General features: G+C 35.2%; 1 protein-coding gene across 4 annotated transcripts in view; it reads right to left on the bottom strand.

Moving 5' to 3' along the window:
• Nucleotides 1-437: 437 nt before the first annotated feature.
• The window catches only part of gne (glucosamine (UDP-N-acetyl)-2-epimerase/N-acetylmannosamine kinase), a 39,048-nt gene continuing 13,647 nt past the window's right edge, over nt 438-25,838 (bottom strand). For 3 of the 4 annotated variants that reach the window (XM_068214418.2, XM_068214395.2, XM_068214411.2), the window contains 10 exons: nt 19,684-20,138; nt 16,512-16,664; nt 11,966-12,178; nt 11,724-11,811; nt 9,578-9,788; nt 8,942-9,071; nt 7,252-7,473; nt 5,259-5,441; nt 4,879-4,995; nt 1,630-2,006 (listed from right to left, as the gene is read on the bottom strand). In XM_068214418.2, coding sequence (XP_068070519.1) covers nt 1,771-2,006; nt 4,879-4,995; nt 5,259-5,441; nt 7,252-7,473; nt 8,942-9,071; nt 9,578-9,788; nt 11,724-11,811; nt 11,966-12,178; nt 16,512-16,664; nt 19,684-20,138 — 2,008 coding nt within the window. In that variant the 3' untranslated portion in view covers nt 1,630-1,770. 4 annotated transcript variants of the gene reach the window in all.

Genomic DNA, 25,838 nt, shown 5'->3' with positions numbered 1-25,838 from the left:
GACTTTGAATGATGAATGGTTGTTGGTGCCAGATGGGCTGGTCTGAGCATTTCAGAAACTGTTGATCTACTGGGATTTTCACCCACAACTATCTATAGGGTTTACAGAGAATGGGAGGAAAAAAATAAAAAAATATCCAGTGAGCGGCAGTTCTGTGGCCTCCACAGTCACCAGAGCTCAATCCAATAGAGCACCTTTGGGATGTGGTGGAACGGGAGATCCACATCATGAAATCTGAAACAACAGTGTGATACTATCATGTCAATATGGACCAAAACCTCTGAGGAATATTTCCAGTACCTAGTTGAATCTATGCAATAAAGGATTAAGGCAGTTCTGAAGGCAAAAGAGGGTCCAACCTGGTACAAGTAAGGTGTGCCTAATAAATTGGCCGGTGAGAGTATATATTAAAAGAATCACACAGTGTGGCCCTAAAATCTGAATAAATGTCATTTTAATTCTTTATATTTTCCACAATCCTTCAAACCACTAGGCTTTACCCAAGTGTTAACAAGCTTTTCCAATATAACAACATTATATACGATTAATTATTCTTTTACACATTTCCAAAAGCATAAGTGAGACACTAAATGACAATGGAAGATTTTTTTTTTTCATACATTTGACATTTAATTTTTACAAAATAATTTCTACCTCCATTTATTAAGCTTTCAGTGTATATAAAACAATTGCATTTGATGTGGAAACCATAATGAAGCATCTCATCTTTGGCCCACGTATATTCAATAGGTTTACAACGGAACTCTAATATATTAAATAAATTAATTGGCAATAAAAGGTAACAGTGTTCTCATTGGTTTTAATATAAATGTTTGTAAATGATTTTAAATATTAAATTAAGGAAAACACAGTGGACAGACATTTTTCCCATTCATACAGCTGAGTGTCTTTAAAGGCATTGTTCAACCAAAAATGAAAATGTACTAAGCGTTTAGTCATCCTCGAGATGTTCAAAAACTTTATATGAGATTTAAAAAGATGAAATCCATAGTAAAATAAAAATACTATGATAAAGGACCTTATTTTGTTCAAAGCGAAAACTAAACTCAAACATGTTTAATTTAATATAGTTGAACATAATTCTGGAAGACAAAAAAGGCTTGGCAACAAATAAGCCATAATTTTACCAACATTTTACATGGTACAATTTCTAAAAAAAAAAAAAATAAATAAAAAAAAACCAAAGCAAGACACAGAGTGTGTTTTCCTTTATACGAACATTAAATAAGAGCTTTCTCACAAAAATGTAATTTATCCTTCAATACTTGTTCCCAAATAATAAAAGTACTAGTGCTGTTTAACAATTAATCGAGACAAAAAAACAAAAATAAAAGTTTGCATTTACATAACGGTGTATATTTATATATGTATTAATGCACACACACATATATAACTTAAAAATATTTACATGAAATGACATATATAAATATATGTTATATATAAATATTGTATATATTAATATAAATAAGCATTTTCTATACATCTACAAACATGTATAGATGCACGTGTGTATTTACATAATAATATATATATATATTTACATACATAATAAATATATATATATATTTACATACATAATAAATATAGCTAATACACACAAAATTATTATGTAAATGTAAACTTTTATTTTTTTATTAAAAGTTATTCGCAAACAGCACCTACAGGAATAACTACACATTTTTAAAAAACCTTCAGAGCAAGGATGCTGCACATGATTGGCCTTGGTTCTTTGAGTCTGTGAGTGATATTTCAGTAAGTTCTGCGGGTGGTGTAATCCAGCACCATACTAGCGGCTCCTAGCAGCGCTGGGTCCTCCAGGTCGGACACCATGACTTTGGTCCCCTGTGCGGTGAGCAGCGCCCGCTGGCCGATCACCTGGCGGACCGGAGTCTCATAATGCACCGCCAGAACCCCAGACAGAATGACCAGAGACGGGTTGATCATGTGCAGGATGTTCACGATGCCCAAACCCAAAGCTGTACCCGCTGTGGGGAAAGATAAGAGAAGATGGATTAAAGCACTGTTTCAAAAGTGATGAAGGTTTGATGTGTATTGATACTAGGGCGGTCGTTCGATAGATCAATTTTGATTTCAATGAATGCTGTAGCAATGATTCTGAATATCATTATTCTTTAAAGGGCGTCTATTTTCCCTCTTTTTCAAGATTTAAGATCAGTCTTTTGTGTCTCCAGAGTGTCTGTAAAGTTTCAGCTCACCCATCAGATTATTTATTAGACCTTTTAGATTATTGGATTTTCTGCTTTGAACTCTATGTAGCTGTTTTTGTTGCCTGTGCCTTTAATGCTAGCTCTCCCCGCCCCACCATTCCCACGTGCCTGTCAGAGTATGCCTCAATCTAGCGATCTGCGTAACACACATCACCAAGCAAGCGACACACAAACAGCATCACACTCTCACTCATTCACACACATACACGGCACCAAGCTCTCTCTCTCTCTCATTTACACACAGACGCACACACATAAGACAGCGACAAACAAGCTACACACAGCATCGCGCTCTCTCATTCACACACATACAAACACGTGTTCGCTCGCTCTGGAGTCGGGAGCGATATTGTTAGACCGCCTGCTCCCGTTCAAATTACACAAGTTACCGACCACTCCTGCGATTTATTCGAAAATTTATTCCCACGCTGCAAGAAATCTGGTCGGGTCCCACAGTTTCTGCGAGAATGCAGACCTCTACCTCAATCTCTGTCTGCGTCAGATAAACAGCACAGTGACAGACATGAAGGAAGCAGATTTCACGTAACGTTTGAGAGAAATACTACAGTAAGAACTTTCCCAATGATTATTTGATGTATTTGTTGTGGAGTTAGTTCAAGCCTTTCTGCAACGATGAGTCACACACAATGCCGTAACAAAGTTCACACACACACACACACACACACACACACACACACACACACACACACACACACACACACACACACACTCAGTTAACTTATGTTTTTGCACGGCAAATGTGACAGGACACATTTTATTTCCACTGCTATATGAACATTCGTTATGTTAATGTACAAAATAACCCTGATTTACCATCCACAAACCGGGATTGAAGCGTCTTTTTATAATTGTCCTGACGTGCGGCTGTGCTGATGAATTACATCAAGTTTATCGTCTTTAACTTACTTTATTACGAACTTGCACTGGTTTAAAAATGTTTTAAACTTGTAAAACTCATTTTTTAACAGATCTTTTAATCACAGCTGCTTTGTGCACGTCCTGTCCTGTTGATATGATTAAAGTCGTTACTACAGAGACATGTTAATACGCGGCTGCCAATCAATTCAGTGGGTGAGGAAACCGCACCCCTACGTCCCGTTGCAGTGGGCCTCAAAATGGGAGGGATTTGGATCCTATTTTAATGGCAGGAAATTAAAAAAAGCGACTTATTGTCTTTATTTCACCCCAATATGACTGTGGACACACTGTAACTACACACAGTTCTGTCCAAACAGCTTACAGAAGATGCTTTTCATCATAGATGCCCTTTAATGTCAGCATGAAGTGGAAGTTGCTGAAACTATTATTTCATCATGTTGATGTACTTCCAAAAGAAAGGGAATACAGAGTAGGGTACGGGGTTTTCTCTTGAACTTCATCCCTCATTGAAAACTAATGGTAAGAGAGGGTATTTATTTATATGTCGTTGCTATGGAAACCCTTAGGTTAATGCCAACAGAAGGACCACCACTCCAAAGTGGAAGCCAAGGGTCACACTTTGATTGAAGAGTACTAAAACTAGGGATGTCCAGATCCAATCACGTGATCGGAAATCGGGCCTGATCCACGGTTTAAGACTTGATCGGAATCGGATGTTACCTCCCGATCAAGACTCAAATATTTATTCATATATAAATATTCATCTGTAGTTATGCTGTGGTACAGAGTTAGACTTCTTTCTTGACTTCACACTGAAACAAAAACATGTGGGGCATGACATCACTCTGTTTTAGAGACGCTATTGGTTAAATTCTGGCAAAGTAGAACACGGAAGCAGCTTGAAGCAGGAAGCGTGAGCATGTAAACTTAGGATTGCCTGCCGGGTGTTTTAAGTTGAGGTGGTTTTAGTTTTTATATTTACTGTTGCACTAAAGTCCAAAAGTGAAGAATTGATGTTATTTATGACTTGATTGTTCAAGCTACCTTACAGAAGTGCTGTTTGTTAACAGAGTTGTTGAATGGTAAAATAAGGTAAATTAAATAAAAAATAAGGAGCACCCTGTATTTATTCTCTTATTAATATGTATTATACTCTTCCTTATTCTTTTTTTTTATGTATTATAGAAGTATCGGGTTGGGTTTCTGTATCGGCAAACACTCAAAAAACCCTGATGTAGGTAAAAGTTTAGCTCAAAATATCAAACAAATAATGTTTTATAACTTTTTTTAAAGCCACTTTTAGGCTTTGACCCAAATTGCACCAGTTTGGTGACTGTAGCTTTAAAATTCAAATGAGATTGTGCTCCCTTCAAAAGAGGGCGGAGCTACAAATGCCTATGTGTCAACATAGTGGCAGATTCAAAAACAAGACTAAAGACTTATGCAGAAATGTCAGTCAAAGTGTTTCTGTTTTTGTACAGTTTTTATGAAGTGTGATTATAAAAAGCTAATTATATTTACAGACTTCTGACACACAGCTGTGTATAAAGCCCTTATTAAATAGTCTTTTGTGTAATAGGTCCACATTAAGAATACCAATGTGAGCTAGCAAAATAAACATTATAAATTTTGATTACAACCGACTTGGGCGTACTAAGGTATAGGATACAGCATTGTGACAACTCAGCTCAGATGTGTGTGAGAATGACGTGTATATGAAAGATCTCACCGGTGTGAAGGACAGTCTCTGCTTTGGAGTTGCCGAGTCGAGCAGCGTTGATCAGATGAATGGCGTTCACCTGTTCTTTGTTATTCAGAGTCATTCCCTCCACCAGCAGCAAGTCCTCTGTTAGCAAAGCCAAAAAAAGTGTCATTAAAACACAGACTCCTTTTGTTTGCCAGCACATTTGAGATTCACAGTGATTTCTGCTTATAGAAGCTGTAAAAATCAAGTTACAGTGTTTATTCTATTCAGGTACGTTTTAAAACAACTTATAGAATTGAACCTAACAGGAAGTTGATTTTTACCTACCTACACACCTGAGTGATTGAGGCTGGTAAGAAGTCATTCGGCTTTGTGTTTTTTTTTCTCTTTGTTCGTTTTCTTACCGTCATGGAGTCTCTTGGCTTCTCTCTGCAGAGCGAGACCTGATGAATAGGCCTCTATGCAGCCGTGGCCTCCACACATGCATTCTGGTCCTTCCAGCGACACCACGATGTGTCCCAGTTCAGCTGCGCAAAATGTGTTGCCATGGATCAGCTCATTATGCTGGATTATACCACCTCCAATACCTGCATATAAAAGACACAAAGAATAGCAGAATTAGCTTATTACATCAAATAACCGCAATTCCATCAGCTTTCATCTTGATTTATTAGGACAATTAAGAAATCTGAAGGTTCCCAATGTAAGAAACCTGTAATTCATGAATGCTGTTTACACACATATATCAATTATATAATTATCAAATTATACAGATAAAGTACCTTTGACGTACTATATATTTTTTCTTATATTGGAAATGTTGGAAAACAGTTGTGCATTAGCATTATTGATCCATTATTATTATTATTATTATTATTTACATTTTTATTGATAGGATTCAGTCACTGTTTGACTGAATCCTATCAATTCTATAAAAGTCTCTTATAAAACTTTGCAACTTAGCACTGGGATAACATTTAGGTAATTATTTAGAAAGAAATAACTTAAAAAATACATGTAATAAGTTGCTTTTTGTAAGATTTAAGATACACAGAATAAAAAAAACATATATTTTTAAAGTACAGAAAAATACATTTATTGAATTGGGAATAAATATTTTCTAGTGAGATACGTTTAAAAGCCCAATTTATTCCTATGGCAGCTAACATATTTTATATTGATTTCTCATTATAATCAATGCTCAAAACAGTTGTTCTCATTAATATTTTTAATACTATATTCCCAAAAATAAAGTTTATAGGAACGCTTTAAAATCAGTAATCTCCTTTAATTTTGAAATAATTTTACTGTAACTTTAGATCACTGGAATTGGAACTGTGCTGATGTAGAAAAATGTAAAATAAGAGTCCCATTTCAGATTTACAATGTATAAAGTTATTTGTTTGAGTAAAACAACATTTGTTTTATTGTGCAAACTACTAATGACATTTCTTCAAAAAAAAATAAAGAAAGAAATAAAATAAACAAAATAATAAACAAAAAAATGAATGAAGAAATAAAGAAAATAACAAAAATATAAATAAATATAAAAAAATTAAAATAAAAATATTTAAAAATAAAAAATTCAAATAAATATAAATAATAATAAAAATAATTTGATGTAAACACACACACACACACACACACACACACACACACTAACCTGCGTAGTTAACCTAATTATCCTAGTTAAGCATTTAATTGTCCCTTTAAGCTGTATAGAAGTGTCTTGAAAAATATCTAGTCAAATTTTATTTACTCTCATCATGGCAAAGATAAAATGAACCAGTTATTAGAGATGAGTCATTAAAATTATTGTTAAGAAGTGTGTTCTCTCGGTTAAACAGAAATTGGGGAAAACATAAAAATAATTCTGACTTCAACTCTATACCTATATACTTTTATTTAAAATAAAAATGTCATGCAGAGCATTGGTTTGGCTTAAAATAATTTAAGGTGTTCAGATAATTTTTATTACCAACAATATTTAGTGGGAAAACCTTGTAAATCTTCAGTCACAACAAATAAAAAAACTGTTATTCTGATCAACTATTCTTTTTGGACAATATCTTTATCTGAAATGTAGACAAAATGTTATCAAACCTATGTATAATTAAACAAATATTAATATTGTACTCAAATGCATAAATCAAAAGAAACTGAAAGTGGACTCTCAATTGTTTTATAGCAATAGATTCTCATTTGACTTTTAAATTAATACCTACAGATACATAAAGACATGGATGCCAAAAAAAAAAAAAATGACAGACAGGTTGCGTGCCTGCTTGACAAAAAGTTAAGCTTGGATGATTGTGGTATAACTTTAAATCCACTGTCACTCATGTTTTTTTTCTGTGCAACGATGCATAAAAAGTAGAGCTTAAAAAGGGAACGAACCGGTTCCAGTGATAATGGTAACAAAGTTCTCCACGCCTTTGCCATGGCCAAACTTCCTCTCAGCCAGAGCAGCGCAGTTCCCATCATTATCGACCCACACGGGCAGATGCAGGGCACTGGAGAGGGGCGTGCGGATGTCCACCGAACTCCACTCCTTTATTAGCTTGGTGGAGTGAAGAACGACACCATCCTGAGGGTTCACACGGCCCCCTGTGCTCACACCTGAAACAGAGACAAAAAAAACACTGCATTAATGAGAGAGCGAATATATCGACAGATAGGATACGATATAGCTATTTTATTATACAATACAATAGAGCTATTTTCAGATACAATACAACACAGCTACTTTATGATACGATACACTACAAAATGGCTATTTTCTGATACAATACAATACAGCTATTTTCTGATATAATAAGACTATTTTATGATACGATGCACTTCAGCTATTTTACAATATGATACAATACAGCTATTTTACAATGCGATACAATACAGCTATTTTACAATGCGGTACAATACAGCTATTTTATGAAACAATACATTACAGATATCTTACGATAATAAAATATGGCTATTTTATGATACAATACAATACAGATATTTTGCAATACAATACACTACAGCTATTTTACAATAGGATACAATACAGCTATTTTACGATATGATACACTACAGCTATTTTACGATACGATACAGCTATTTTACGATACAATACAGCTATTTTACGATACGATACGATACAATACAGCAATTTTACGATACAATAGAGCACAACTATTTTACGATACCATACAATATAGCTATTTTACGATATGATGCAATACAGCTATTTTACGATACTATACAATTCCATATGGCTATTTCAATATATGATACAATACAGCTATTTTACGATAGGATACAACAAAATATGGCTATTTTATGATACAATACAATACAATATGGCTATTTTACTTTACAATACAGCTACTTTACGATACAATACAATACAATATGGCTATTTTAGGATACAATACGAAATGATACAATACAATACAGCTATTTTACGATATGATACAATACAGCTATATTACAATACAATACAATATGATACAACTTTATTCATAGACTTCTATTTTTCTTGCATAGCAGCATGTTACATGCCGTTTACAAACAAATAACACATAATGCAAGTAGATAGACAAAAAAATACAATGATAAAAACAGTTAATTAAAAATAAATACAATAAAATCCAAAGAAAAATAAATACCTAAATTTAAATAGGGTTTTTAACGTAAATGTATGATAGACAGAATACTTGATGAATATCTCTCCAAATGAGTTCATTTCATTAAAAAAACTTCTGCAGTAAAAAGCGGAACAGTCCACAAACAATACTTTTACAGGAGGAGGAATATAGCAGAACAAACATTGAGAAGAGTCTTCACTTTAAAAAAATTACACTAACTGTTCAATATGACATCTGGTAAAAATCACCTAATCAAATCGCATCTTAAAAGGTATTAATATGGGTTTAAAATTTCAGAGTGAACTTCATACAATTTAATTTTCGTCCATGTATCCCATTCCTTTTGCCACTTGTTTAACGTAACCATTGATGATAGGTCTGATCTATGAGGGAGGAATTGATCATCTGTTTACTTCTTAAACAAAAGTTTAAAGCATGGAGAAGAGCAGACATACCCACACCCAGGATCCTGCAGTTAAGGTGAACGGCATCTGCCATGGCCTGTTTACACATGGTCAGAATCAGCTCTATCCTCTCCTCAAACGTCTTGGGATTTAACTGTACGTACTTCTTGACCACTTTACCCTGAAACACAAAAGCACATCGTCATTACATTTTAAAGCTGCTGTATGCAAATTTTTGTTGCTTCTAAAGCATAAAAATACCATAAAATTTTTGCAGATATTTTTTCAATATCGTGCAGGCCTAACAATCAGTCCAAATGTATGCATTAAGATTGGCCAATGCTTCATCCATCAGCAAATATTAAAAGTGAAGCACATCAAATGGCTTTTCCGTCAGTTTGCAGTCAAAAAATCTTGTTTGCCGATTACACAACCATTCTGATCAAACGTGCAGTTTGCTTCATGTCAAACGAATGAAATATTGACATATCCTGCTACATTAAAAAAGCACACACACACACACACACACACACACACACACACACGTGCGCACGTCACATTCAGGCAAACACTCACATCCTGGCATAAGCAAACACAGATGTTGAGAAGGGCCCACATCTCAGAGTTCACGTCTGCACTTTTACTGGTGAATTATGATATCATCATATCATATGTGCCTCTGTGTACCTTCATGCTGACGATGCCGACACGCAGGTTTGTTCCCCCCAGGTCGACAGAAAGTGCGCTCTGGGTCTCCAAAATGTGGTCGATGTCTTGCGAGATGCACTCCTTTACTGGAGGAAAACAGAACTTCTTCTGCAGAGGCTCTGAGAGGTCGATGGTCTGCAGGAACTTTAAAATGCGCTGGACTGCGTTTCCATCTCCATAGATCTTGGAGCTAGCAGAAAAAGACAGAACATATTTGACAAGTTTAGACTCTGAGACATTAAAGAGAGTTCAATCTAAATCAAAAGCGTATTATTGATTAAACAATTGAAATCTGAATAGAAATAAAAAACATTTTAAAAGACATTTAAAATACACAAAAGCAAAAAATAAATGTACAGTGATCCCTCATTTATTGAAGCAGTTACTTTCTAAAAATGAGGGATGAAACCCACAAAGTACTCAGCTTTATTTTTTAATTACTATAGATGTTTTAAGGCTGTAAAACTGAATGCATTTATTCCGTAATGGCGCCCTACAGCTGCGTAACTTCTACCTTTTTTTAGCATGTCCAGAACTTTTTGTGTAATGGGTAGCATCTTTCACTGCCCTTTGATGTTTTTTGAGGAGAAAACTTGCAATCATACAGTCCAGCACTTCAGAGTCACACTGCTAGCGATCGAAGATTTATGTAAAGTTGGAAAGATGAACACATTCTGAACTGTACAGGAGACATGGCATGAAAGAGATAAGTTGACAATGGTCTACAGCCAATTAGGACAAGGGTTGGGAATCGTTTGGGGTTATTTCAATACCGGTGCTAAATCCATACTTTTAAAACGGTACCGGTGCGAAAACGGGGCCTGAACTGACACACTTGAGCCACAAAATTATGGTGGACAACTCAACAAAAATCTTTTATTTGCCAAAAAAAAAAATATTTGAATCATTTTAATTGAACAACATAGTTAAAGTTTAAAGTATACATCAACTCATATTTTATATATTTGAATTAAATTAATATATTTCTTTTGATCATTTGTTTGTTAGCGGGAATTTTGCATTTTGCTATTAACATTACATTAGCTTATCCTGTGAAAAGGCTGTCATCAAAATCAGTGTACTCCTTTTTTGTAGGGTTGGTGCTTGTGACTGTTTACATGCACATTCATTCATTCATTCATTTTCTTTTTCGACTTAGTCCTTTTATTAATCTAGGGTCGCCACAGCGGAATGGACTCATTCAGCCCCTTTTTACGCAGCGGATGCCCTTCCAGCTGCAACCTATCTCTGGGAAACATCCACACACACTCATGCACTACAGACAATTTAGGGTACCCAATTCACCTGTACCACATGTCTTTGGACTCTAGGGGAAACCGGAGCACCCGGAGGAAACCCAAGCGAACGCAGGGAGAACATGCAAACTCCACACAGAAACGCCAACTGACTCAGCCGAGGCTCGAATCAGCGACCTTCTCGCTGTGAGGCGACAGCACTACCTACTGCGCCACTGCGTTGCCGTTTACATGGACATTGGTGATCTAATTATTTGTCATAATGGCACTGGGTTTCGGTACCAAACTCTAATCAGGACGCAGAACACAATGCTCAGTAAAAAAAAAAAAAAAGTGTCAAACTGCTCTAAAAAAATCTGCAAAACTGCAAGATCACAAAAGGTGAACTGCGTTATAGTGAAGGACCACTGCAATGTAAAATTTAACTGAAAAAGAAAAACTTTAATACAAAATGTTATAATTCAACAGTATATAAATAATACTAAAATCACACGATTAGAATGATTTTTTCAGAAGCTTAAAAAGCTTAAACTTAAATATTAAAAAAAATGTTTAACTAAAAATCTAAAATTACTGAAACAAAGCTAAAGATGAAAGAAAAACATTAAAACTAAATCCTCAAATACATTATATCTGAATAGAATAAAAGCTAAACAAAAAATTATTGCAAAAAGCAAAAAAAAAACAAAATGACAAAAAAGAAAGAAACCTGTGCAATACAATAATATCCACAAATCTTAAAGTTAAAATACTGATCCCTACAAGTGAATAAATAATACTAAAATAACATAAAATTTTAACTGCTATTTAATGTGTGCAGATATAAGTATACTTAATTGCAAATGTTTAAGAAAAATAAAAAACATTACCAGGGGTAGCGTTTTCCAAACTGCAGCTCGAGGGCATGATAGATTTTATTATGAGTGTCTGCGTCTCGCACATGTAGAACATTTTCCCCTATAATAAAACATATATATCCATTGGTAAACCAGATCCACAAAAGTTTACTGTACTTTCTAAGCTTAAATGAACAATCACTATCAACATATCCTACCACACTGCCTAAATTTCTCTCCAAGCATTGATGGGTAATATTTGTATCCATTCTGACCTGTTTCTCTGCCTGTCTGCCGAGTGCCCAGATTTATGACAGGCGTCCCGAACGCTCCGGCTTCCCGAACTCCACAGCTGCTGTTTCCGATCATGCAGCCTGCGTGAGCCACCAGCTGGATGAACTGATCGAACGGCACATGCTTTACTGCACGAAAGTTCTGATGCTGCTCGATTCCCTTCCGCCGCATCACACGAACCATCTCCTTACTGCCTGCAGGACACAAACACAGAGCAGTGTGCCATTAACACAACTCAATATGCACAATTACTATATACAGAAAGGTTTTGAGAGAAGATCTGAGATTGTAAGAGGAGATTTTGGGGATTAATCATAAAGAATTTTAAACACTTTTACTTAAAATCCAAATTATTACAATTCAAAGACTTAATTAGTTTAGTTAGGTCAACTAGGCAAGTTATCAGTTAAGTAGACAAGCATTGAACAACAGTGGTTTGCTCTGTAGCCAATCTGGGGCTAATAATATTGATATTAAAAATGGTTTTCAAATTTAAAAAACTATTTATTTTGCCTCTCTTGATTTTCCCTCTTTTTTTAAATGTGTATTTAATATTTTTCTATGACATTTAAATTTGGGTACTAGATTTTGGACAGTTATCATAGGTTATTTTGTTAGATCGTTTCAGTACTGATTATTAATCTAATGTATATGCACAAAAATAATATTGCATAGATTCCTATTAAAATAGGAATTTAAAAGATAGCTTTTGCGAGTTGTGTGTATATATATATATATATATATATATAGTAATTAATATATGTAGTATATATGTATTAAATATAGATGGGCATAGATTTTTTTTTAATCTAGACTAATCTCACTGTAATCTTGAAATTAATCTAAATTAAAATGGCTCATTTAAATTCTACTAAAGGCATTCAGAATATGTGTGCTACCCAAATAATGACTAAAGGTAAGTCTTTGAGAATGGGTTTCTCAAGCCAGGTGGCGCATTAGACCAGCAGCTCATCTCCTGTTTCCAAAATGAATCACAAACTGCTTCAGAAACTGTTCTACTATGATAATTGGTGAAGAACATAAATGATGTTCAATAAGATGTACTTATGTTTACTAACTGTTCATTCAGGTAAACATGACTTTTAAACTGTAGGTCTACATAAGCTCAAAACAGCGATTTTTGATCACCTTAATCCGACTAAAGCCATAACTGAACTAAACAGAAATGGAATTAAGACGGGGAGAATGCATCAATTAGTGGCATTCTTGAAGTAAACACCACGATCAAACTATGATCATGAGTGAATGTGAAACTGCCGAAGAGCCAGAAGAGCATCCTGCTGATTTGATCCAGAAGGGCACTTTTTAGTCAGACGGCTTACCGGTCAGGTATACATCCACGCTAAAATATCAAGTTGAAAGTCACCATAGCTTGCGTAGAACAGACCCAGCTCCCAACCCAACTTTGAGAATAGATTAACGGCTATCTTATTTTTTTAAGACTATAGGATATACTGGGAAAGTTTCCTCGCTCTATCAAACATCACTTAAGAAAATATTGGAAAATAAAAATCTAATTTTGCAGAAGGGATAATAATTTAGACTTTTTGAATTTTGACTGTGTGTGTGTGAAATACATACATCTGATAGATACAGCAATACATACAGGTAACTATAAAAAAATTAAATGCTACTTGAAAGCTAACATTAAATATAATATGAATATTGATATTGAATATTGAATTATAAAAACATGAAAAACAAGAAGAACATAAAAAGAATGTACACAATAAATTTAAATTAAAAGTAAAATAAAAACTAACAAAAATTAAAATATAAATATTTCAATAGTACATAATTATTAAAAAATACATAAAAGTACAACCACAGTAAAATAGTTTCTAATTAACACACATTTATATAACAGAAAAATGTCAAATGTTGGCTACAATATACGAGAAAGTTATTAGATCAGAGCGCTTGACTGTCTATTTAACAGATTTTTTACATTTTTAGGAGCACTGAGGATTTAACTTTAGGTAAAACCCAGCACTCATCAATACAACTCATGTGCAGCCGTCAAATGAAAGTGAAGGAAGGACAAATACCACTAAACTGTCACTACATAAAGCACAGCAACCAAAAAATATAGAATATTTTTTTTAATTGCCCTCACTACAAATGATCATATTACTTATTAATACTAATGTACTGCAGATATTCTCTCATAACAGTTAAAGCTCCTCACTGTCAAGCTGGCACAGCTATGCGTTTTTAAGGAATCACTACATTTTCAGGTGCATCAAAACACTATGGCTGACAGAGATATCTCGGCGTCAGTGCCCTTGTGATGTTTAGACTGGTGGCGTTTCTGTAAACAGACTGGAGATTTATTTCAATGCAAGACAAACAGCTCTGCTTTGACTGCTTCTCCAGTAGCGTCTACCTGTCATTAACTTGCACTCAAAACCATAACTGTAGCCATAACCGTGTAGTCTATCTCCTGAGCCCTTGCTTAAGTTATTTTATAACTCACTGATGATAAACTGGCTGAGGGTCATGTGAAGCTTTTCAATGTGAGAAAAAACACACAGACACACAAACTCTCAGGGCAGAAGACAGTAAATATATAGCCTATAGAGCACTTTGGGTGCAGGTGCAGCGGCTTTTTTATATATATCTGCAGTCTAAACTGACTGCTTTCTCAAAACAAATGGCGTTTGCTTCATTTTTTGTGTTTTACTGTGAACAGAGTTCCCACTCTTTAAAGAAGAACAGGTGCAAGGCCGTTTTAAAGCACCTTTCATTTCGAATCAAGCACCGCTGTAATTCCCTCAACAGCATATGTAGTAGAGCTACACGATTCTGGCTAAAAGATCACGTTTTTCTCACGATTCTGTAGATGTAAAATAAAGGTTAATATGAGTCTGCTATTATTATTGTTATTCTCTAACATATGGTAAAACAACAACAATAATATTAGGCCTATGTGTTGGTCTGCTGTTGGTTAAAAATGTGAAGGTTTGTATATACTTTGAATGGTGGACCTGAATAGACAGTCCTGGTCATTAATGCACAGTAAACTGATGACATCAGAATACAACTATTCATAATTCTGAGGTTGAATTAATATGTTTGAGACATGTGCTTGTCATTTGTCATTGACAACAACATTACCATTTTTTTCACTTGTAAAATGAGACATTTGTCATAATCAGATTCCCTCTTGCATTATATTCAACATTATATAGGCTGGAGTAGTTATACTGATCTAGTAAATGTTTATTTTCATGCAAAACACTTTGTGTTCGTTATGAAAGAAAAAACATATCAAATGCTTGTCATAACACATCATTACATTAAGACAAAAATTATATTTTTGAGTGAATTATACCTTATACAGTTTGTGACATTTTTAACAATTTGGGAGGTGTCCATGTTGCTAAGCAGTGTATATAAAACGACATGAAGACTTGTGCGACCGCCTTTATGCGGTCCTTACTGTGCTAAACACTTCCCTTACACTTAATATTGACATTCAAATATCAGAGTAATGATGATATTTTGAGCATGTCATTTTCAAAAATTGTAATAAAATTTGTTGAATTCAATACTGGTAATCATTGTTGGGGGAAACGCAATACAAGTAATGTAATAATATTACTTTTCTAAGTAAAGAGTAAAGTAACACATTACTTTTAAAAAATAAGTAACGTTTGAGTTAATTTTTCAAAAATGTAACTTAAGTTACTTTTTTGGTTTAAATAATTAGCTTTTAAAAAATGCTGAATTAAAGCTAAAGTAGTCACAATGAATCATGCTGTGAATGAGAGAATGGGTTCATTATTTCGAATGCATCAAATAAAAGGAAAAGGGAATTGTCATAATGTACAGTAATTTTACTTAAGACAAATAAGACAACAGTAGCAAACACAGCAAACACTGTAAAAATATTTTTTTTAAGGTAAATGATGGTGTCGATAATACAGTGCAATGTTAATTGCAGAGCTCCTCTATTTAAAAAAAAAACGGGAAAAAAAGTTCTGAAAGAGATCAAGCCTTCGCTAAGTATTAAAAAGTAATTCAAAAGTAACGCATCGCATTGCTTACCAGAAAAAGAAAACAAGTTACAAACTATGTTTACTCAGATTTTTGCAACCTTTTTTTACTATACTTGCATTTACTGGCATCCTTGTTTTTGTCCTTTTTTGTTCATTTTGTTCTTGCTTTGTTTTTATTTATGTTAATTAAAACCAATATACAAAGATTTATTTTAAAAAGTGCAGTATTTTTAGTACAAGATTTAAATTTAGTATTTTTAAATTATGAGTTTTTTTTTTCATTCTTTTTCTGACAGCTATGCAATACAATTGCTGAAATAACACCATTACAAACCATTTCAAATTTAATTCAAGCACTTTCAAGGACCCATGTTTGTTTTTAAGTATTTTCCAGGCCTTGAATCCATATGTCTGAAACTCAAGTACTTTCCTGGAGGGACCTTTAAAAAACAAGAAACTGAGAGAAATTAATAGAAAAAAAAAAAAAAAGGGAGCAAGAGCTGACCTGCGTCAATATTCGGGAAGAGAATGAGAGTTTTCTTGTTGAAGGAAATGAGAGCGTCCAGCATTAACTCGTAGATCTTGATGGAGTTCTTGATATCTGTGGTAACAGGATGCTGGAGGGCTACAATATAGTCCTGTTCCTTCACGTCGTCCCCTATTCAGCAAAAAAAAAAACACACACATTAGCTCCAGGTCTAAATCTGGATATTAAGATGTGGTTTTATAAATACAATAATAAGTGGACAATGCTTTCAACCATTTACAGAGATAGTGCTTTGTAGAGTAAACTCTCCTGTGGGGTAAAGTGTATTCAAACAGCCCACTCTTGTCTACTGACCTAATTGTTAAATATTATGCAATGTATTGCTGAGGCGTGTTAATCTGAATCAATTGAAACTTTGTCATCTGTAGAATCATTAGCTTGGTGCCATTAAAAATTCAAGAAACCCGAGTATTTTTGAGATTTTAAAAGATTTGTGTGTGTTGAGCATCAGTTAAGACAATGTTAGCACCTGTTAGCTGTAATTGTGGGGTAAACTGGATAATTTGGTGCTTTTGTCAGCTAATTTCATCTTCCGCGTTTAAAATTATTTTGGGGCCGGATCAAAATCGGTGATGTAGCACAAAATTGCAAGTGCAAAGATGACGTGTTGGTTTCTCATCATTATTCATAGCAGAGTTTTCTTATCCAATGAGAAGAGCCTGCTTCTTAATTATTCATGACCACATGTGCTTTCCAAAGGCAAGGCAAACCTGCCAGTGCCTACTGTGGGATCCTACCTTGATGACTGGGTGAAACCACGTCCACGGACCCACTGCAAACTGTATTTAACTGTTCATGAAGGGTCATGTGTTAGTTTCTATTACCCACGGGGTTTGTTGCATGTTTTCCCCGCGATGCTGTCAAAGCAAAGAATTGTTTAGATTACCAGATTACCAGCAGGGCTAATGGTTAAAATAGACAGGACAACAGCACAGTCTGCATTCAGACCCGGGGATTGAGGTAGAAGTCCTCATTTGGTGTTCATATAAACACGAATATCTTTAAAATGATATAAATTATGGTTGTGTGTATTGAAATTACGAATAACAAATGTAGCAGGACATTAAATTACTGTTTATTTCTTTACATTTTAACTTTGTAAACTATAAAATCATGGGTGTCCTCATGGTTTGTGTCTCATTTTGTGAGTCGACTGACAACAGTTGTTCGCTCCCCTCCTTCTCCCCTGCTCTGCTGGCCACGCCCACTCCTGATAGCAGAACTCAACGGCCATTAGGATGCATTTTTTTTTTAATTCTGAGGTAGACTTGAACCGAAAGTGGGGAGTGTCATAGCCCTTTAAAGGTGCCATAGAAAGGAAAACTGCATAAACTTAGTCACAGTTGAATAATGACATAGCATAAGCCCCCAACTCCATTGTTTGCTCCTTTTTTTCTCACTTGAGTAAAAGACCCCAGAAAAATAGGCAAATCAGAACATAACACTGACTGTTATGTCACACTCGGGATCATTAATACGTACGCCTCAGGAGAATCTAATTGGCTACAATATTTCCTAGTGAGAGTACAACAGTGATAAAAATGTTTCCTTGTCTTCTAAGTTTAACACAGCTTAAAATATTTCCTATTTTTCATTATATGTAGGACTATTATTTTAAAAAAGAGGCAGCCATTAGAAAGCCATGGGTAATGCAACAGACATCTCATTACCAGAACAAAATAATGAAATACAGACTATATGTTTACTCATTGCCACCCAGTACATTTTATGGTACCTTTAAAGGTATATTTTATGGATGGATGGATGGATGGATAGATAGATAGATAGATAGATGGATAGATGGATAGATGGATAGATAGATAGATAGATAGATAGATAGATAGATAGATAGATAGATAGATAGATAGATAGATAGATAGATAGATAGATAGATAGATAGATAGATAGATAGATAGATAGAGTCTATCAGGGATAGGCTAGGTTGGATCACTGAAACACTGTTGTTTCCTACTGGTGAATCCTGCCAAGTTGACCATTTGACATCACATCAAAGAAGAAAAAAAAAACGGTGAATATACACTAAAGGTGTCACGATCCTCCAAATCCTCGATTCAATTACATTTTCGATTCGATTTTCGATTATGAATAATTAATTAATTAATGACCAATTAATTATTTGTAGCCTACCGTTTAAACTACCTGACCTGGATGGTCTTTGTTTTACCCATAAACAAATCATACAATAAATGAATAAAGGCAAGATACACACATAATTACCACCTGTCAATCACTTTTTCTGCGGGACTCGTGAATAGGCAGTGATCTGTGTCGTTATAATGGCGTCGGTAAAAAAGACGCACAACCAATAGGAACCAGCCAACAGTATCTGAGGTGTTCACTAAAATGACTAAGTACAAGTGAGTGAAAGATTGAAGCAGTCCTCTGAATGCCTGGACCTGCTGTCTTGAGCGCATGGCTGTGTGTGCGTCTGTGTCTTTGTGGTCATGTGATGTGCATTTTCGGAGGTAGTGAGGAAGGAGGGCTGCTCAGAAATGTTACACGCCACTGTGGATGTCAAATCGTTGTCGTTCCAAAATGCCATTTAAAAAAACAAAGACAGTGTAAACAGGGTCTGAGTGTGTACTTTTCGCAAGCGGATTTGCAACGGGGGCGGGCGGAGGATCGCGATGCCGGTGTTGTCTATCGGACGAACCGTACGTAATACGTACATAGCAGAGCTTGCAAAACTGTGTTTTTTTTGTCGACAACACAAACGTTGTCAACATAACTCACTGGAAATCCAAAATGCTTAAACACCAGCGACTTCATTGAAAGAGGAGTGGGTTTAAGTTCTGACGATGGGTCTCCTGCTTCTGCAGTTTAACAAGCCTGTTTTTTTCCCGCTTGGCAAGCCAAGCTGACGTGACATGGGGGCGTGGCAGCATCGACAATTCTATTTTTTGATTCGATAATCGAAATTGAGCATAAATTTCGATCGATTTTGATTAAAAATCGAAATCGTGACACCCCTAATATACACACACATATATATTTATATATGTTAATAATGCAACATATTATTAACCTTGCAACATCTAGAAATTAACAGTTCATCAAAATAGCACTTTGTGCTATCTTGAGGTTTTGTCCGTTCCATTCATCTACATACCGATCCACGACTTGATGATGTCCGCATAATCGTCTCGTTTGTAGGCGGAGAGCAGCTTGTCGTACGACGGGCAGCCGGCCAGTAAGATGCGAGAGTGATCTTCGCACATGGAGATGAGGTGTCTCTCGGCAGAGAGCGTGCACACGGCGTGGTAGTGTGCCAGTTTGGAGATGGCATGGCGAATGGAGTCGTCGATGGTTCCGCTCACTTCTCCACCCTCCAGATGCAATATCCGAATGTTCATCAGAGCCGCCGCCGTCGCCAGAGCCAAAGCATCAAAACGGTCACCATGAACCAGCAGAATGTCGGGCGCGAGACGTTGGAGGACATCGGGAAGCTTGACGAGCGCCAGGCCGACAGACTCCACCATGGCAGCCTCATCCTCACCGCGAACTATGGTGTGTAATTTGGAGCCGATGTCAAAGTCATCCTGCTCAATCATACGGAACGTGTTTCTGGGAAAGAGAGAGGCATATTGTGATTAAATAGGACTAACCATTATTTTGAGGATTAATAAATTTGAGAATCAATTAACAGATTGAGAGGGATCTATAACTCCTCGTTTTACAAGATGTAAAATAAGTCTGTGTGAGTTTGAGGTTTTGGCTTAAAATGCCACACACCCTTTGACGAAAACTCTAGATCTTCGCAATAAATTGTTACTTTAGGTTCAAACTCCTAATTTACTGGTTAGTTATTAAGATAGCAGTTGGGTTTAGTATGATTGGGGATATAGAATACAAACATGCAGAAACTCCACTTTATAAATGTTAATAAACAACAAATATCTTAATAATAGGCAGGGAATAAACCACACTAGTAAATAGACTCTAGATGCACAATCTCTTCCACGTTTGCGGTTATCCCACACGAAAATTTCCGGTGCAGCACAGCGATCACTTTAAGCGGATGGCGCAGGTGAGGATGATAGATAACACTCGATGCTTTTAAGAGTTTCTAAGAGCCGTTTAACATCACCAAAAGTAGCATCGAAGCAGTCTCCTTTCAGTCACGGAGACTGTCAGCCTAATCTGGTGTATTAATCATCTACCGGGTTGTGGAACTGAACAATAATGATGTTCCTGATGCTGAGCATCTACTAGCACAGGATCTTCATCAATTGAAGAGTAAATCTCCCCTCTTTGCCATGCTCCGATGCATTTAAGTTTCACCACTATTAGATTTCGCTGTAGAACGCGCTATGTGGAAGTAGAGAGACTGACTAAGCTCCTCCCAAAAACACGTCAGCAGAGTTCCTGCATAGAGTCTATTAAATTCAAACAAGCGCTATAAATTTGGCTATTTCAAAAAGTCATCTGAAACTGGTGCATTAAAATAATAAAGAAGACCCCATATAGAGTCACAACAGCTACAAATAAAGACACAATAGATATATACACTGCATAGGGACCCTGAGCATGCTTTAATAGCGCCGCCACATTTGTACAGTGCTCCCATCACAAATGTCATTCAACAGCACTAGTCAAGGCTAAAGCCAATGTGAAGATGCTGGACTTTAGCGCTGTGTACGGGTGTGCAATAACGAGCAAACAAAGAAAACAAAGCATAAAGGCAGAACTTTTCATAGGTAATATTTCGTTTTTTATGTTTTTATATGTGTTGAACTCTTGTGCTAAACAAGTAACGTTACTGATGATAACACAGTCACTTACTGCACTGACCATAAGGCAAAGTAGTACCAACTCGCACTAAATATTAGGCTTATGCTAGTTTGGTTGAATAAAATCAGCAAACAATGTAAATGAAATATGACAACAAGATGCTGTGGTGCTAGAAACTTGTATTAATGTCGGCTAAGTGAAAAAGTCGTTCATGACGGAGATTCATTCACAAACGAATCGCTCCCTCCGTTAAAATGAGAAGTGAAAGCAGGAGAGGAGAAGTGTATCAGGGCATAGATTAGATCAAATTTAACAGGGAGGGAGGATAATACATGTCCATGCCAGCAATGCCCGTGCCGTCACTCATCCATCGATGTAGAAAAGTGATGTAAAATTATAATTTTCATGTTTTAAAAAAATATTTGAGTACTGACCACTGGGAAAACTCCCAATCATAGACATGTATATATGTGTATATCTCTGGCTCTGGATAGCCAGTCATCCACTGCACCTTGGTCCCACATAGATTTCAAAGGAGCGCTACCCTGTACTAAAATGGAGGCTCTATTGATAGTAATAGACAATAATAGACAACAATAGCGTAGGCAACATCTAATGTAAATATCTATGGAAATACACAAACAACCTGCGCAGCTAACCTGCTAATGCATTTTAATAAGATATAAAGAAAACATAAATCTGGAACTCTATAACAATTCACAAAGCACATCTCAAAACACCTTGCAGTACCAAAGACTGAAAAGATGTAGACTTTTCCATTAGCTCTGAAAAATAAAAATAGAAAAAGGCTTTGCTCCCTGTAGGTAATGTCATATTTCACTGAACCCAGAAGGAGTAAAGGCTGGTTTGGCTTCAGTGATAAAACACAATGACTTCTGGTCACAGAAAGAGCTAAACTCCCACTGTCAAAAGCCGCATACCAACATTTCCAAGGCAACGGTGAGAAATAGTGCTGAATCATGTAATGAAGCTCTCGAACCTAGACGCAGACAGTGTTACTGGAAACGACTTTGCTTGTTTGTTTTACATTACCGCTGTGAGACGTTATGACCTTACAGAGAGAACAGATCAGACTGTTCACAGATAAATGAAAGACTCAGTCAACATTATAAACCTGTATGAACAACTGTCTTTTCTCACACAGAAACTAAATTAATTAAACGGCCCGACCCTATTCCTAACCCTAACTATATTGATCATTTCAACTGTCCCTACAGTACATATGAATATAAGCTAATAATACTGGTAAAGCCACGGTGGTGCCATATAGAGAGCAACGGTCAGGGTAAAACAACTTCTCCATAGAAATTATTATTGTGATGTTGTATAATAACTGATAAGCATATAAACACACACCTGTTGTGATTTCTGAGGTTGTTTTTCAATTGTAAATTTTGTTGAAATAATCTGTTCGCATTAATTCAACTTCATTGTTTAAACATCTATTTTTTAACACTAGAATTAGTATTAAAAAAAACACCAATCAGAGAGTCCCAGCTAGTAAAGTGTGCCTTTAGCTCCACCCACTCCTCTGAAGTGTGGTAAATAATAAATAGATCTCTACATTCTTAAAATATTATATGTTTAAACATTTAATATACTAGACATTTATTTTTTCCAGCCTCATCTCGAGGAAACATAACTATTTTATGTTTTGTCAGTTTAGTGGCTAATTTGAGAGCAGAATTGTAATGCTGCATTCACACTAGACGCGGATGAAGCATCAAGTGTGAGTGACTTACATGTTAGGTCAATGCAAAAACGCGAATAGACATCCTGCGGGGCGATTCTCATGGATGAAGTGGCATGAGTTCAGCATTTTGCACGTTTTAAAAATCTGATCTCACTTGAGTTGAATAATCTGAACTTTAGCGGACAATTGAGTTGTTAACCAATCATAAGCTTACTCTTGTAGGGGAGTAATTATGACGTAGTGCCTGTTGTTGGTGTCCCAAGGGGAAATCCTCTTCCTGACACCAGACAAAAGCTCTTCAAACTGGGCTCAGCTCAGTCTGAAGCTCCGCTGAAAGCTTCGATCATCCAGGTATATTTTCTGAACTCACAGAGCTGGGTGCACCTCAGAAAGGGTCTGGTGGACTCAGACACAGCGCCAAACAAATCTAGCTGTTTTTCAGCATCCCTAAAGCACATAAACACAGCTACTATCTAAATAAAATCCATGTTAGCCATTAAGCAATGAAGCTAGTCACGAGGCAGATGGAAGCCCTGCCTATGATGTGAATCTGCATCTATTGTGAAGTGAATTTGACGCTCGAATGAAGCGAGTAAACTCAAACTGTTCATGTGTCTATTTGGGGGATAAGCAAATCGTACTAAATTGTACAAATGAGATCATAAGAATTCATACGAAATAGCCACCAAATCAAAAAATTACAAACTGCTGTGAGATTGTGTTGATGGATTTTTAAATGTGATTTTGTCAAGATATTTTCCTCATTTTAGACACCAAGTGGACACTAGATAGACATTGACCAATGTTCATATAGTTTTGTAGTGTTATGATTGTGAAAATCCATAATGGCTGGTGGGCAGCATGTTTTCAAAGCTGTTAAGGCTTTAACAAAGACATCTGGGGAAAAAAAAGAATGGGGAAATACTTTCTAAACCACTGCTAATGAACAAAAGTCGGCCACTACTGTAGAGCTAATAAGATCAACTGAACCCATAAAAACAGATCAGATTTTAATGAGAAAACAGATTCTAAACCTAAAGCACCACTCTATATTCTTACATTGCAAATATTTCAAACAAGTAAATTGTTATTTTTTTGAAGAATTTTCCCGACTCTATAGAAAGTTGATAACAGCACAAAACAGCAGACATTACAAATGTGAAAGAGTTCATGAAATCTGAAACTATGCACCTTTAGAATAATATAAACATAATTATAAAACCAGAATTACCACTGTACAAGGTAAATTACTGTATGTTGAAGTAGCTACATCATATTTATCCACACAGTAATTGCAAATAGATCCAGCAATTATTATCAATTATATATATATGTATGTATTTTACACAGTTAACATGACAGTTTACTGATAGTTTTTACACTTAAATACTAATATGCAAACTGCAATGTTAGTAAAAGGTTTTCCAATTGGTGCTGACATTTTCTTTACTGTTTCCAAAACCTTTCAAAAGCGGATCTGTAAGTAAAATACACACTTAATTTTAAACATTTTGTACATTTTACATGGCGGGGAAAAAATGTAGTGTGAATGTGTAAGACTTAAATTCATTAGCCACTACAGGGAAATAATGAGAAAAGATAACACTGCAAAATGAAGAAAGCCAGCATAAGACAATACATTGAAACAACATGGTAAAAACTGCTGATATAACTGCATCATCGGGCAGCAAAATAAGATGTTTTGTACATCTAAAAATAACTGCAACTAAATGAGGCCAGAAACCAAACATACAATTGACAAACACCTGTGGCCGTTCTTAATAGATAATGCTAACTGCATATGCACTAAAAGACTGATGTATTTCCAAAATTACACTGTTGTTTGAGCACAATGATGAATTATGTAATGTAAAACATTAAAATAGAGGCTTAAATTATTATATATTAATTTATAAAATTCTAGATTTTTAGCATTTTTTCCCGCATAATTACATACAGTTGAAGTCAAAATAATTAGACCTACTGTCAATTTCGTTTTTTAAATATTTCCCAAATGATGTTTAAAAAAAATCAGCTATTAGAAATGAGTTATTAAAACTATTATGTTTAGAAAAGTGTTGAAAAAAAAAATCTTCTTTCTGTTAATCACTTTAACAGTACATCAGTATATTTTGCGAGTGTACATTAGACACTCCTATTCTAACAACTTCGATATATTCCTTTTTATCTGCCCGACAAGACCATAAATGTTACAGATAAGCAACAATTCATTAACATCCATACATATATCCTCTGTGACCCGACACACTTCAAGACGAGTGATTCAACACATGGACCAAATCTTTTCCATTTCACTGATTAAATATACAGTTGTGAATACCTGCTACAACACACAATTTACCTTTTCAAAATATACACAGAAATCGACTTTTACTGCTTGTTCAAACTAATTAATAAAATGAGTTGAAAAATGCTAATTACTTGCAGACTACTTATTAAAATGAGTTGAAAAATGTGCTTCAATATTAGGTACATTCAAATCAAGACTTAAAACTCTTCTGTTTAGCTGTGCCTTTACTGAATGAGCACCGTTTTATCTTTTTTTTTGTTTTCATTCTTTTAAAGTCTGTTTTAACACATTTTACTCGGGTTTTTAATTATTTTTAATTCTATTTTATTTTAGAATAAAAATTGTTTATTGTAAACAATTTTCTTGTTTATGTAAAGCACTTTGAATTGATATTGTGTATAAATTGTGCTATATAAATAAGCTTGCCTTGCCTTAAAAACAACAATTCTTAAGGATTTTTTGGGGAAACTTAATTGTTTTATGTTCAATCCACTTAAATTTATCAAAA

Source organism: Danio rerio, chromosome 1, assembly GCF_049306965.1.
Source record: "Danio rerio strain Tuebingen ecotype United States chromosome 1, GRCz12tu, whole genome shotgun sequence".
Classification (NCBI taxonomy): Eukaryota; Metazoa; Chordata; class Actinopteri; order Cypriniformes; family Danionidae; genus Danio; species Danio rerio.
Note: the sequence above shows the minus strand (reverse complement) of the source record. Positions and strands in the feature narration are given on the sequence as shown.